General features: G+C 43.5%; 1 protein-coding gene across 2 annotated transcripts in view; it reads left to right on the top strand.

The window, feature by feature from the left end:
- The first annotated feature begins 272 nt into the window (after positions 1-272).
- Positions 273-12,515, top strand: part of FRMD3 (FERM domain containing 3) — a 256,971-nt gene continuing 244,728 nt past the window's right edge. For both annotated transcript variants that reach the window (XM_031447136.2, XM_010993498.3), the window contains exon 1: positions 273-747. In XM_031447136.2, the coding sequence (XP_031302996.1) occupies positions 601-747 (147 nt within the window). In that variant the 5' untranslated portion in view covers positions 273-600. The remainder of the gene's footprint in view (positions 748-12,515) is intronic.

Consider the following 12,515-nt stretch of genomic DNA (forward strand, 5'->3'; position numbering starts at 1 on the left):
CCTGCGGGTGTAGGGCAGGATCGGCCACCCCCTCCCGCGGCCAGGTCCCTGGAGCCGAGCCGAGCTGGGCGCTGTCGGGCGCGTGGGGGAGCCGGGGCAGGGACGAGCGCGACCAGGAGCCAGAGCTCTAGCGGCCGGAGAGGGAGGAGGCTGCCGGGCCCAGCCTGACGCAGAGGCGGCGGCGGTGGAGCACGCCACTGGCCACCAGCGCCAGCCTTCCCTCCGCCTTCTTCTGCCGCGGCTCCTCGCGCGTGGGAGTGAGTGCGTCGCGAGCCAGCCGGGGGTCACGGGCTCCGGGCATCCTCTGCAAGCGAGCCCCGGCAGAGGGAGGCGCAGGAGCGCGCGCGAGGGGCGGAGGCAGGGAAAGGAGCGGGCGAGGCGGAGGCGAGGCAGCGGAGGGAGGGGAGCTAAGGGAGGGAGGGACCCGCCTGCCGCGCCCCGGCCGCTCGGCATGTGTGGCCGCAGGCGCCCGTCGCCGCTGCTGTTCCGGGGCTGAGCCGCGCCCGGGTGTCCAGGTCCGTGCGTGTGCGAGTGTCTGTCCGCGCGGGCGAGCGCCGCGCCGGCCTCGAGCCTCCCGCTCGCTTCCCCGGGCCGTGGTGCATGTTCGCCTCTTGCCACTGTGTGCCGAGAGGCAGGAGGACCATGAAAATGATCCACTTTCGGAGCTCCAGCATCAAATCGCTCAGCCAGGAGATGAAATGCACGATCAGGCTGCTGGACGACTCGGAGATCTCCTGCCACATCCAGGTGCTGGCGGTGCGGGGCTAGGGAGACCGGGTATGCGCTGAGCGCAGAGATGGGGGGCCTCTGCTGGTGGGCGTGCGCGGGCAGGGGCGAGGAACCCACCCGGGAGCCTGCTAGAAAGCCAGGTTTCGCTTCCTCCGCCCTCTGAAGCTGCGAGCCCAGCCCAGGGATGGGGGCACTGTCCTCCGGAGCACCAGGCGCGCTAATCTATCTGCTCCCGGGCCCCTTCCTCTAGCTTGCACCCTGAGCGCACGTCTCGCTGCGCCTAGGCTCGGGGCGCGGGGCAGCTGCCTGCTGGAGGACTCTAACCCCACTGTTCCCTACCCCGTCGAGAAATAGGAGCTCCAAGAGCCGAGAGGGGTACCTGCATGTCGCCCACTCTTCCTTCCTCCCTTCCTCCACGTGGAGAAGTCATGCACCAGCCTGGGTTCACTCATTTCTTTTTCTGGCGCCCAGGCTCCGAAGGTTCCCTGAGACCCAGGGGCCAGCTCCCGCTCCCTGCCTCCCCTCTACTGGTGGCCTTTACTTCTCAGCGTGGGGCGGCGGCGAAGTTTCCCAGGAGTGGAAGAGGCCAGGCAGCCCGGGGCTCCAGCCTTAAAAGATGGGGCGTGTTCTGCGCGGAGCTGGAGCTACCTCAAAAAGAAATCGTATGAAATCTGAGTGTTTCAGAGTTAGGAAAAGGGCTGTGAGGCCAGCAGGCAGGGAACTCTGCAGGATCTGAGTCCCGGGAAAGAGCGCCCTTTAGAAAATTGGTGGACATTTGCTCTCATCCAAAGTTGGAGAAGGCCAGAGTTGTTTGGGTGAAGGCAGCTTTGCTGGGAGCCCCATCCTCGGCTATTAAGTGCCTCTGGGCTTGCAGGAGATCTAGTGTAAGCTGTAATGGGGTGTGTGTGTGTGTGTGTGTGTGTGTGTGTGTGTGTGTGTGTACTTTCCAGTGCGTGTATATGTAGGCAGAAGGGTGCCTTAACCATTACTCATTTGGGGTGTGCAATCTGGAAAGGTCGTGTCAGGGTTCAGCACTATTAGCTTCTGACTTTTAAATCTATTTACTTATCTCTGGGATTTCCTCTTCTCACCTACCCCAAGTCTTGAAATTCCAGGACTGAGCTGTTTTTTAAAATACTGGGTACCCTACCCCGTTCTTGTGAGAGAAGAATGGGGGCAGCGTCTCCCAGCAATGAGAATCTGCCTCTGCCCTGTGTGTTAACCAAGAATGAATGAATGGTCTTTCCATTTTTTTTTTCCCATGAGAGTTTGTGACATGGTGACAGTGGCAACTAATTTGTAAGCGACAGCTGGGTAAGTTTCAAGTCAGGAGTGTGGTGCCCTATGACCTCCCAGGAAAGTAGGCTCTCACTGACTTTTCTGGAGGATCTTGAATTTCATTATGAGCTGAACACTGCTGCTAAACTTAATAATAAAAGGATTAGCAGGATAGGCAGTTTTTCTGCTGCCACAGGGTTGCACAGAAGCATTTGGCATGTACTGTCTTGTGATCCAGAGAGTAGTTTGTGCACTTTGCTTTAAGTCCTAAAATAGGTGTGCGAGAACTTTAACTCATGTTGAATGTGTAGATAAAGAAGGGGCTGGCAGCAGGGGGTGGGGCTGTTTAGTTCTCCTGAGCTCTCTTAGCTTTCTGTCTTCCCTATCCTGTCCCAATCAGAGTTGACACTACTGTTTTTTTCCCTTCTGGGGAGGAAGCCTTCCTTAGAATAGATATTCTCCAAAGGACATGCATTTGTTGTCTGGTGTTCTGGGAAACAATAAATTGTAGCCAGTCTAATAACAATTTGGAACGTTAGAGTTTGCACGGGCCAATTGATGCCAAAGAGGTTAAAATGCTATGTTCCAAAATGTTGATTTTTGGCATTGCTTTAAAAAAATCAAATCTTTTATTTGGAGTCACATCTGCCCCACATAGTGATTATCATTTAACCAATTAAAATGAATTAAAAGGTTTTATTTGGATGATTTTGGACCTTAGACCTTCCTAGAGTATTTCAAACCCGGGAATTGAAATTACACTTCTGAGTAGAAGGTCACAAAAAACTTTCCATTTGTTTAGGGTGAGAACAAAATGATTTTTTTTTAAAGATCCTTTTGGAGTCACCAGGATATGCCCTGGGGAATCCATCTGTCTTTCCTTCCTTGCTTGCCTTTTTCCTCCATGCCAGGGACTCACAAAGTTAAAGGAGTGTCACACAGACCCTCCGTCCTTCTATAACCTGTACAAAATGCGTGTTATGGATTTTTTTTTTGCAAAGTAATAGCATTAAAATATTTTTTCCAAGTTATATAATTTTGGTGGTTATTGACAAAGAAAACTTTCGAACAAACAACCTTATGGCTCAGTGTCAGAAGCCTGATAGCCAGCTCCAGTAGGCAATGCCAAGAGTCACCTGCTCTGTCTCTTCAGAGGGTCTAGCATGCTGTCCTGTCCTGTCATTTGCAAGTGAATATTTAGGTAGAATGGTAGAGAAATTCCAAATGGGTGGGGAGCCAAAGGAGAGTCTAGGGCACCAGACAGAGGCCCCGGGAAGGGGAAGAGTTGCTGAATGTTCCCTGCTGGGCTTTTCTGGCTGAGTCAACCCTTGAAGTCTGGAGACAGTAGAATGACATGGCTTAGCTCTAACTTCTTTCATTCAGTCTTGCTGCTTTAAGGAGAAGGGAGTTCTCGCCATCTTCCCCATTCTGTCCATGTTTTCAGATGCTGGCATTGCATTCACAGATTCTTTTAATGAACTTGCCATTTTTAATACTGACTTTATGGACTAAAATACAGACTTTCCACATTATTTATTTTTAGCAAATCCTGGTAAACATGGCTGATATCACTGTAATTGGCTGGGAGCTTGTATTTGTATTTGAATAGAAATCCAAGCATTGTGCTTCACACATAGTAGGCACTTAACAATTATTTATAGATGTCTATTGAATAATTTCTAGACTGTTAAATTTATGAGAGTAGGAACTTTATTTTGTGGTCCTTACTGTTCATCAAGGAGTTTTCATTACCTCGAGTAGAACCTGGCATATAGTTGTGTTCAATGAACACTTGTTGAATGAATGAATGCCACTGGCCCAATATTTAACGTAGGTCATTGCCTGTCAGCATGAGGGTAGCATGACAACACTGGATTGGGAATCAGGACATTCGTGGTTTTGTTATGTAACCAACCAGTTGTGTGACATTAAGTGAGTCATTTGACATTTGGAATCAATGTTTCTTCTTTTGTAAAGCAAGAGAGTTGCGTTAGAATGGATGGCTATAGTTTAATTATTACCTAGACCAATTACATTTGAATGAAACATTGCTGTTGACAGAGTGGTTGTATTCACGTGATCTCACGTGATTTTCATTACTATTCTGCGTTACCTCCATTGTTATTTTGTTATTAAGTGTTAAAATATTTAGAGAGATTAGGCAACTTGGGTCACCTGGCAAGTAAGTGGGTTAGAACCTATCTCATTTGACTCAAAATCCAGACCTCTTTCTTCTCTGAAGCTGCCGCTTGAGACTTGAGAGTTAGGATGCTTTAGGCTGCAAATCAGAGAGTGGCCAAGTTTAAGTGGCTTCAATAATAAGGACACTTATTATCTTACCTAATGAGAAGTCCAGAGGTAGGGCAGCTTCAGAGTTGTTCAGCAGCTCTGCATGGACCCAGGTGCTTTCCATCTTTCTACTCTGCCATCCTCAACACGTCACCCATGTCACTTATGGCCATCATGATTACAGGGTGACTGCAGTCGTTCTGAATGTTGGTCCAGCACCACCACACCCACCATATTAGAGGTGGTATTTCCTCCTGCATTTCTTTTTATCACGGAGGAACACCTTTCCTGGAGGCCCCCATCAGTCTTCCCATCAGATCTCATTGGCCAGGATTGGATCATACACCCATGCCCTAGCTACAAAGAGTCTAGGAATGTGTAAAGTTGGTATTTGCATTCTTCACTCCCTATAATGGGAGGTGGGCTTTGACATCATAGAGGCATTGGAGAGGGTGTGTGTGTGTGTGTGTGTGTGTGTGTGTGTATGTGTGTGTGTAGTGGAGGGTGGGAAAGTGCTGTTGGTTAAGGAAGCAGTAGTTTCTTTCAGAATAGGTCAAATTGAGTTACAATTATTGTTACAATAAAATGGGCAGGAAAGTTTAATAAGATGTTCGCTAAGCCCTGGCATATTTTAGGCAATCTCTGTGTGATCAAATTCTGTAACAAGAAAAGTTATAGCATAATCCTTTGTAGTTTGTGCTGTTAGATATCGGTTCCATTCCTACTGAGCTGGTAGATTCTGGGCAGCTACAAGCCATCTTGTACAGAGCAGGCATGTCTGCTGTTGTTGAAGTGGCAGTGTGACCAATTGGTTGAGAGCTTACATTCTGGAGTGCGACTTGCTTGGGTTTGAACCCTGGTTCTACCATTGATTAGCCAGGTGATTTTGAGTAAGACTCTTTACCTCTTTGGGTCTCAGTTTCCTCATCTGTAAAGTGGGGATAATAATGGCACAGACCTCATGGGCTTGTTATAACAATTAAATGTGGAATATATGCCAAGTGCTTAGTACCTGGCCCATAGGAAGAGCTGATAAAATATTGACTGTTGTCTTACTATTATGTGAAGGTATATTAAATTTAATCCTAAGTAGTGGAAAGCTTTAGCTTATAACCTAATGTCTTTAAACTCAGACTCCATCACTTCCTGACTGTGGAAGAACTTAAGCAAGTCACTGGGCCTCCCGTTTTTTATCTGCAAAATGGGCATGATAATTCCTCAGTTGCTAACTTCTTTTGGATTGTTGAGATGATGTCTGTAAAGGCATGTTGTAAATGTTAAAACATCACACAAGTGTAGAATACTTTTCTAATTAATTTAGTTGATTAAAAAAGGGACAGTAGTTTACTGCAACAGGAATTGCTCAGGTACAAACATACATATGTGCTGTGTATCAGGCCCCAAAACAATCCTGCTGGTGAAATCTGAGCAAGGTCTAGCTGACAGCCACACCCTTTCTGCTAGTAAGGGCGATCCAACACTTTTCTCTATCAAACTTATCTGGAATGCCATTCAGAGTACAGTGACAAGCAGACACAAAAGGAACAGAAGAGAGGGACAGTTTGTTAAATACTGTGGTCTAATTCTGATGTGTTTAGGCCTAGATTACACGGGCCAGCTCTTTGTATTAAGTATATTCTGACAAAAAAGTAATGTTATTTCAATGGTCTGCTAAGATCTTATCTCTTGATGTCCTCAGAGCAAAGACAGAGTGTATTGACTGTGCAGAGAGTGCAATACTGTTAGCTCCACGTCATTTGGACAGTTTATCAGCCGAGTGCTTTTAACTACATCTGACAAATTCTAGTTGAAACTGGCTTTAACATTAAGGACATTTACTGGATCATATATCCAGAAGTCCCGAGTTAAGTAAGGACCTAATTCAAGGACTATCCTGGGAGGCTTTGTCCTCAGACCTGATAGCGAATTGGTTATGGTAATTCCAGTTCTCACATTTCCATGGAACACCCTCCAGAGGAAGAGAGAAACCATTTCCGACTCAGCATTCCAAGCCAACATCCTGCAGTCATTCTGATCAGACTTCTAGGTCACGCGCCCACACTGCATGAGTGACTGTAATCAGTGGAAGGGAATGGGTGACCAGAACCTAACACTGGGTCTCGGAGTGGAATCGACTTCCTTCCAGCTGGTGGTCTGCATGGGGGAGAGGTCAATACCTGGAAATCAAGGCTCTCTTCTGCAGGAGCAAGAGGGGAAGGGGAGAGGTTGCTAGGAAGATTACCCACAGTATCCACACTAGATGCTTTGTCTGGGTCGGTGGTTCTCGAAGTGTGTTCTGGGGACTGCCAGAAGTCCCTGAGATCCTTTCAGAGGCTCTGTATACAAGGTTCAAACTAATTTCATAAAGGTACTAAGATGTTATTTGCCTCTTCTGAATAAAACAGTTTTATTGAGATATACCTCACATGCCACAAAATTCACCCACTTAGTGTACAATTTAAGATATTCACAGAACTGTGCAACCGTCACCGCATTAAATTTTGAAACATTTTCATCATGCACAGAAGAAACCTTGTGCCCTTTAGTAGCCATACTCTCGCTTCCTCCAAACCTCTCAGCCCTCGGTAACCATTCATCTACTTTGTCTCTATAGATTTGCCTATTGTGGACATTTTATAAAAATGAAATCATATAATATGTGATCTTTTCTGTCTAGCTTCTTTCACATAGCATAATGTTTTTAAGGTTCCTCCATGTTTTTCCTATTTCTATTGTATGGATAAATCATGTTTTATCAGTTCATCAGTTGATGAAAATTTAGTTCCGCCCCCCCCCCTTTTGGCTATTACAAAGGATGTTGCAGTGAACATTCCTGTAAAATTTGCAATTTCTCTTGGGTGTCTATCTGGGAGTGAAATTACTGGGTCATATAGTAATTCTATGTTTAATCTTTTGAACTGAACAATTTGCCAAACTATCTTCTCAAGCAGCTGCACCATTTTGCCTTCCCACCAGTAATGTACAACGGATTCAACTTCTCTACATCCTTGTCAACACTTGTTATTGTCTATTTGATTATAACCATCTTAGTAGGTGTGAAGCGATATCTTATTGTAGCTTTGATTTGCATTTCTTTGATGACTAATGATGTTGAACATCATTTCATGTACTTGTTGGCCGTTCGGGTATCTTTTTTGGAGAACTGTCTATTTGAATCTTTTGCCCATTTCAAAGTTGGATTGTCTTTTTATTATTGAATTCTGGGGGTTCTTTATACATTCTGGATACAAACCCCTTATTTAATATATGACTTGCAATTTTTCTTCCATTTTGTGGATGTGGGCTGTCCTTTTACTCTGATGGTGTTAAAATTTTAAAAATTTTGATGAAATCTGATTTTTTTTTCTATTGTTCCTTGTGATTTTGGTGCCACAGCTAGCTATTGTGTAATCAAAGGTCCTGAGACTTATACCTATGTTTTCTTCAGTTTTATAGTTTTAGCTCTTACATTTAGGTCTTTTATTAATTATTTTATTGATGTAATTCACATACTGTAAAATTCACCATTTTAAAGTGTAAAATTTAGTAGATTTAGTATATTCACAAGGTTGTGCAGCCATCACCACTACCTGATTCCAGAACATTTTTATCATCCTCTCAAATAAAACTGTGCCCATTAATAGCCACTCCACATCTGATCCATTTTGAGTTAATTTTCATGTATGGTGTGAGGTAAGGGTCCAACTTTATTCTTTTGCATGTGGCTATCCAGTTGTTCCAGCGTCATTCATTGAAAAAATGATTTTTCTATTTGTCACCCTTGTTGAGATGTTGTTTGCCTTTTCCACTTTCATTTTCTCACAAGTATACAGTGGAGTTTTCCAGAGACTGCATGATATGTGATATTGCAATGCACTGAATACAGAAACAGATGTGGGAATCCAGCTGTCTTCTACTGAGCCAGGCATTAAAGACATTTGCAAAATGTAAAATGGTTCTACTTTCTCACTGAATTAGTTTTTTTGCTTTGTAAAATAAAGTTATTTTTCATAAAATATGTATGTTCATGTACAATGGGTTTATTATTATTATTTTAAAATGAATCAATAATTGAATATTTTAAAAAATTATCAGCAAACACTGAGATATACAACCCAAGTAAACAAGAGTTCTGTAGATTCTCAGTTGTGTAAAGAAATTTTGAGGCAACAAGCTTAAGAATTTTCGGGTTTTGGTAACTGTCAATATACTGAATTTCATGAAAAATTTTAAAGAACCCTAAATAAAACAACATAGAACTCCCATACATCTTGAACCTCCAAGATTTCAAGTTATAAGTACTTGAAATGATGTCAATTAAATAAAAAAACACCCAAAGTGTACACGGAAAATGTGTACATGTCTATTTGGAATTCTTAGCATTAACCATATACCCGTGTACAGTGTGTGCGCGCACGCGCGTGTGCGTGCATGCATACGTGTGTATCGCAGTGTTTGAGCAAAAGAACAAGGCCAGGCTCTACTCTCAACAGCATTTCCCAATTGCACTTGGTATCCAGCTGAATCTTGATTTTTTTTTTTTCCAATTCTAAGAGTTAAATAAAGCCTTGTCTTACTTTGGGGCCCCTCTTTTGATTATGGAAAATATAGAGACAATGCATTCAGTGTTTAAAATGTAAACTGCTTGAATTGGGCCCGTCAGTCATCAAATTCTTAAGTTGTTACTTCTTTTTCTGAGGAGGCCTTTTGGGAACTCTTAAAAACATGGCAAGAATGGAAATATCAGACCTTGTTCACCGGGGAATCTACTGTGAGCCTCAGGGGCGAGAGTGCAGGCAGTGGGTACGAGCCCCCCACCTCCCCCACCTCCCCCACCTCCCCCACCTCCCCTACCTCCCCCACCCCTCCCCCCAGCTCCCGCTTGGCGTCGGGGAGGAGTCACGTTGCCCCTCCTGTGAAGTAGCTGAGAGCCAGAATTGGAGTCCAGAGGTGGGAAAAAGGGGGATTATGAGCAGGAGCCATCAGGGCAGGTTTTGCAACTGAGATTTGAACTTAATTCAGGCTAAAAAGAGGTTCAGCTCTTGGGAGGGATGTGTCAGTGCTTCTCAGTCTCTGATATTCGTGTGGATCTTCTGTGCTGCTGTTAATATGCATATTCTGACTCAGGAGGTCCTGAGGAGGGCCCCAAAATTCTGCTTTTCTCACAGGCTTCCAGAAGGTGCTGCCGGGCCGCTGATCTGTGCACCACACCTGGAATTGTAAGCTGTTTGTGGAATTTGTCTGTTTCATAATGATACTCTTAATTTCCTTGAGTGTGGGGACTTTTTGGCCCTCATCTTCCTTGATAATACCTCACCTGGCACATTTCCCTCAGTAGATGCTCAGTGAATGTTTGCGTGGATGAATGAATAAAGAAATCCATCCAGGTGTGTCTATTATGAGGGACTGAAGTGCTCATGAGACAGTGAGGCTAGGGCTGAAATGATTCCTTTGGACTCCCTTCACCAGCCAGATCAAGAGAAGGAGGGGTTTATTACTTGTAGCAAGTAAGAAGAACACTTGCTTTCCCAAAGCAGTGTCTCCCCAAGAGATTGTTTTTCAAACAAGGTTTCATATGATGGCCAATCTGGTGATCTGTGAGAGCACACGGGGGCCCAGGGTTAATGAGAGAATTCTTGTCCCTCTGGGCCACACTTCCCACTCTTCTCTCCTGCATCCTGGACTCTTGGTGGCCTTGTGGAGGAACTCTGGCAACTTCTGGGCACAAACAAATCACTGTGTATAAGTCAGCAGTGCTTGGAAGTTCCCAGAGGCATAGGGGACCCAGCTGTTTGCACTTGCAGAAGTGACCTCGAGGGACAGTGACCCCAGAGGATAGTGGCAAATGCATTTGAGGTGTAACATAAGCTCTGGAGCTGTTTGTTGTGGTGACTTTCCCTGAAGGTGCAGGAGGGAAATGAGGGGATCACTTTGCAAAAAATGAAGCTCATTCTAAAAGGAAAGAACATTTGTATAGATCAAGCAATTGTATTTTCCAAAAATGAATTAGTAAAGTTTTTTGAAATACATCAATCTTATTCAGTAAACATTAAAAAATTTCTTGTATATGCCAAGCACATAGCTGAGAACCAGAGATAAAAAAAAAATAAAATCAGACATCAAGAGACCCACCATCATTTGGAGGAAGAGAGACAAGATCGTGATTCAAGGACAGAATAACAGATGTAGGGACAGGTCTCTGTGGGTGGAGGACCAAGAGGAGACATCTGTATCAGACCCGGGCATCAGTAAGTATCTCTGGTATTGATGCAACTTGATTAATAATTAAAGGAAAAGTGGAAGTCAATTCTTTGAAAAAGGGAAAAAGGCATTCCAAACAAGGTGGGCTCTTGCTTGGTGTACAACTGTGGGCATGAAACAGCATGATTGGTTATAGAAATGAGGAAAGGGAGAATCTGGGATTAGGTGGTTGGTTTCAGCGACAGGGGTAATGGTGATGCCAATCCAGTACCGGACAGAAATTTCGGGGACCCAGTGGAAAATGAAAATATGGGGTCCCTGGTCCAAAAATTATTAAGAATTTCAAGATCACAACAGCAGACCATTAAACCAAGTGTGGGGTCCTTCTAAGCTGGATGAAGCTGGCTCTGAGAAGATAGAATAAAGGAGAAGCAGGTTAGGGGAGGAGACGATGGGTTTGGACATGTTGCTTCTGTGGTCCCTGTAGTGGAGATATCTGAGGGGAGAATTCCCGGTGGGAAATTGGAAATAAAGAATAAAAGTCATCAGTGAGGTCTGGCATGGAGACACAGATAAGGGAGTCGTTAGTAATCATGTAAGTAGTGGTAGAAACCACGTGGTATGAACGAAACCATCATGATAGGGCTTCCTTTTTTGCCTATCTTTCTGCCTGCGGCATCCTTGTAGATCAAACCAGTGGAGTTTGAGCTCTGGAGTTCTTTCCAAGAGTGCTTGATCATTTTTACTTTGTTTGGCAGCTCCCACCTCCATTTTCACTCCATTTTCTTCTGCAAATAGGGCATTCAAGTCAGTGTTCTTGGTGGAAAAGCATTTTCCCTTTCTTAATCCTCATTTCCTAGCTTGACCTAACAAATGAAAAAAGTCTTCTCTCAGCTGCAAGGCTCTGATTTACAAAACATAGGATTTTCACTCTAGAGAAGTTGTCCTTTGAGATGGTGTCATGAACATTAAATAGATAATACATTTAAAAATTCTATCAATGTGGTACAAAGTTGAAGTAAACATTATGTGAAGAGCAGTTTTGCAAGTTATGCTGCAATAATTGATCCTTTACTTCGTATTTATTTATGTCTCAGACATCTCCTATGGCAAATTTTGTTTTCTGTTTAGTTTTCAGGGTATTATTGTGGATATTAATTAAAATAAATCCAAGTGCTATAAAATTGCTCAAAGAAATAATTTAATATTAGCAACATAATGATCTGGATCTTAGATGTACAACAGAGCTTTGTCTGGATATATCTATTATTATGCTAAGACTTGAAATATGATTATTCTGTAGCAGGGAAAGCAATTAGCATATTGACAGATTAAGGTTTGGTTTATTACTTTCTCACCTCAGAAGCATAATTTGCTGCTTTAAGGCACTAGGCCTTGATGGTGAATGTTAGCCTGGAAAGGATTGACTGAATCAGGGTCTTCATACACAAACTATGAAAATTCAAACGCAATGTCATTTAATGGATTGATAACAAAATTAAGCAGTCTCAAAAAAATCAGCAGTTGACTTACGGTATAGCACAGGGAACTTATATTCAATTTCTTATAATAACGTACAGTGGAAAAGAATCTGAAAAAAAAATATACATATGTATAGCATGACTGAATCACTTTGCTGTACTCCTGAAACTAACATTGTAAATCAGCTACACTTCAATAAAAAATAAAATTAAAAAAAAAATCAATAACTAATTAGCCTTATTAATTGAAGAGAGGACAAAGGCCTAATCAATAAGTTGGCTGATAATTCTTCCTTGATGTAACTAGCTGATGTTAGTTTTTGGCTGGTCTATACACACATTACTGCCCGTTGTTCTGAAAATAACGTTAGTCCTTGTGATCTGTAAGTGTTGTCTATAGTGTTAATGGTGGTGGGAATTTGTTGGTTCTTTGTTTAGCATCATCCTTTCTCTCTGCTCATATGCCTCTTAATATCCTTGAGTAGTATGTTCATAATGTGTATTAGCTAGTTGATTAAATTGAGAACCAGGGTTGCT

The sequence above is a fragment of the Camelus dromedarius genome, chromosome 10, assembly GCF_036321535.1.
Source record: "Camelus dromedarius isolate mCamDro1 chromosome 10, mCamDro1.pat, whole genome shotgun sequence".
Taxonomy (NCBI): Eukaryota; Metazoa; Chordata; class Mammalia; order Artiodactyla; family Camelidae; genus Camelus; species Camelus dromedarius.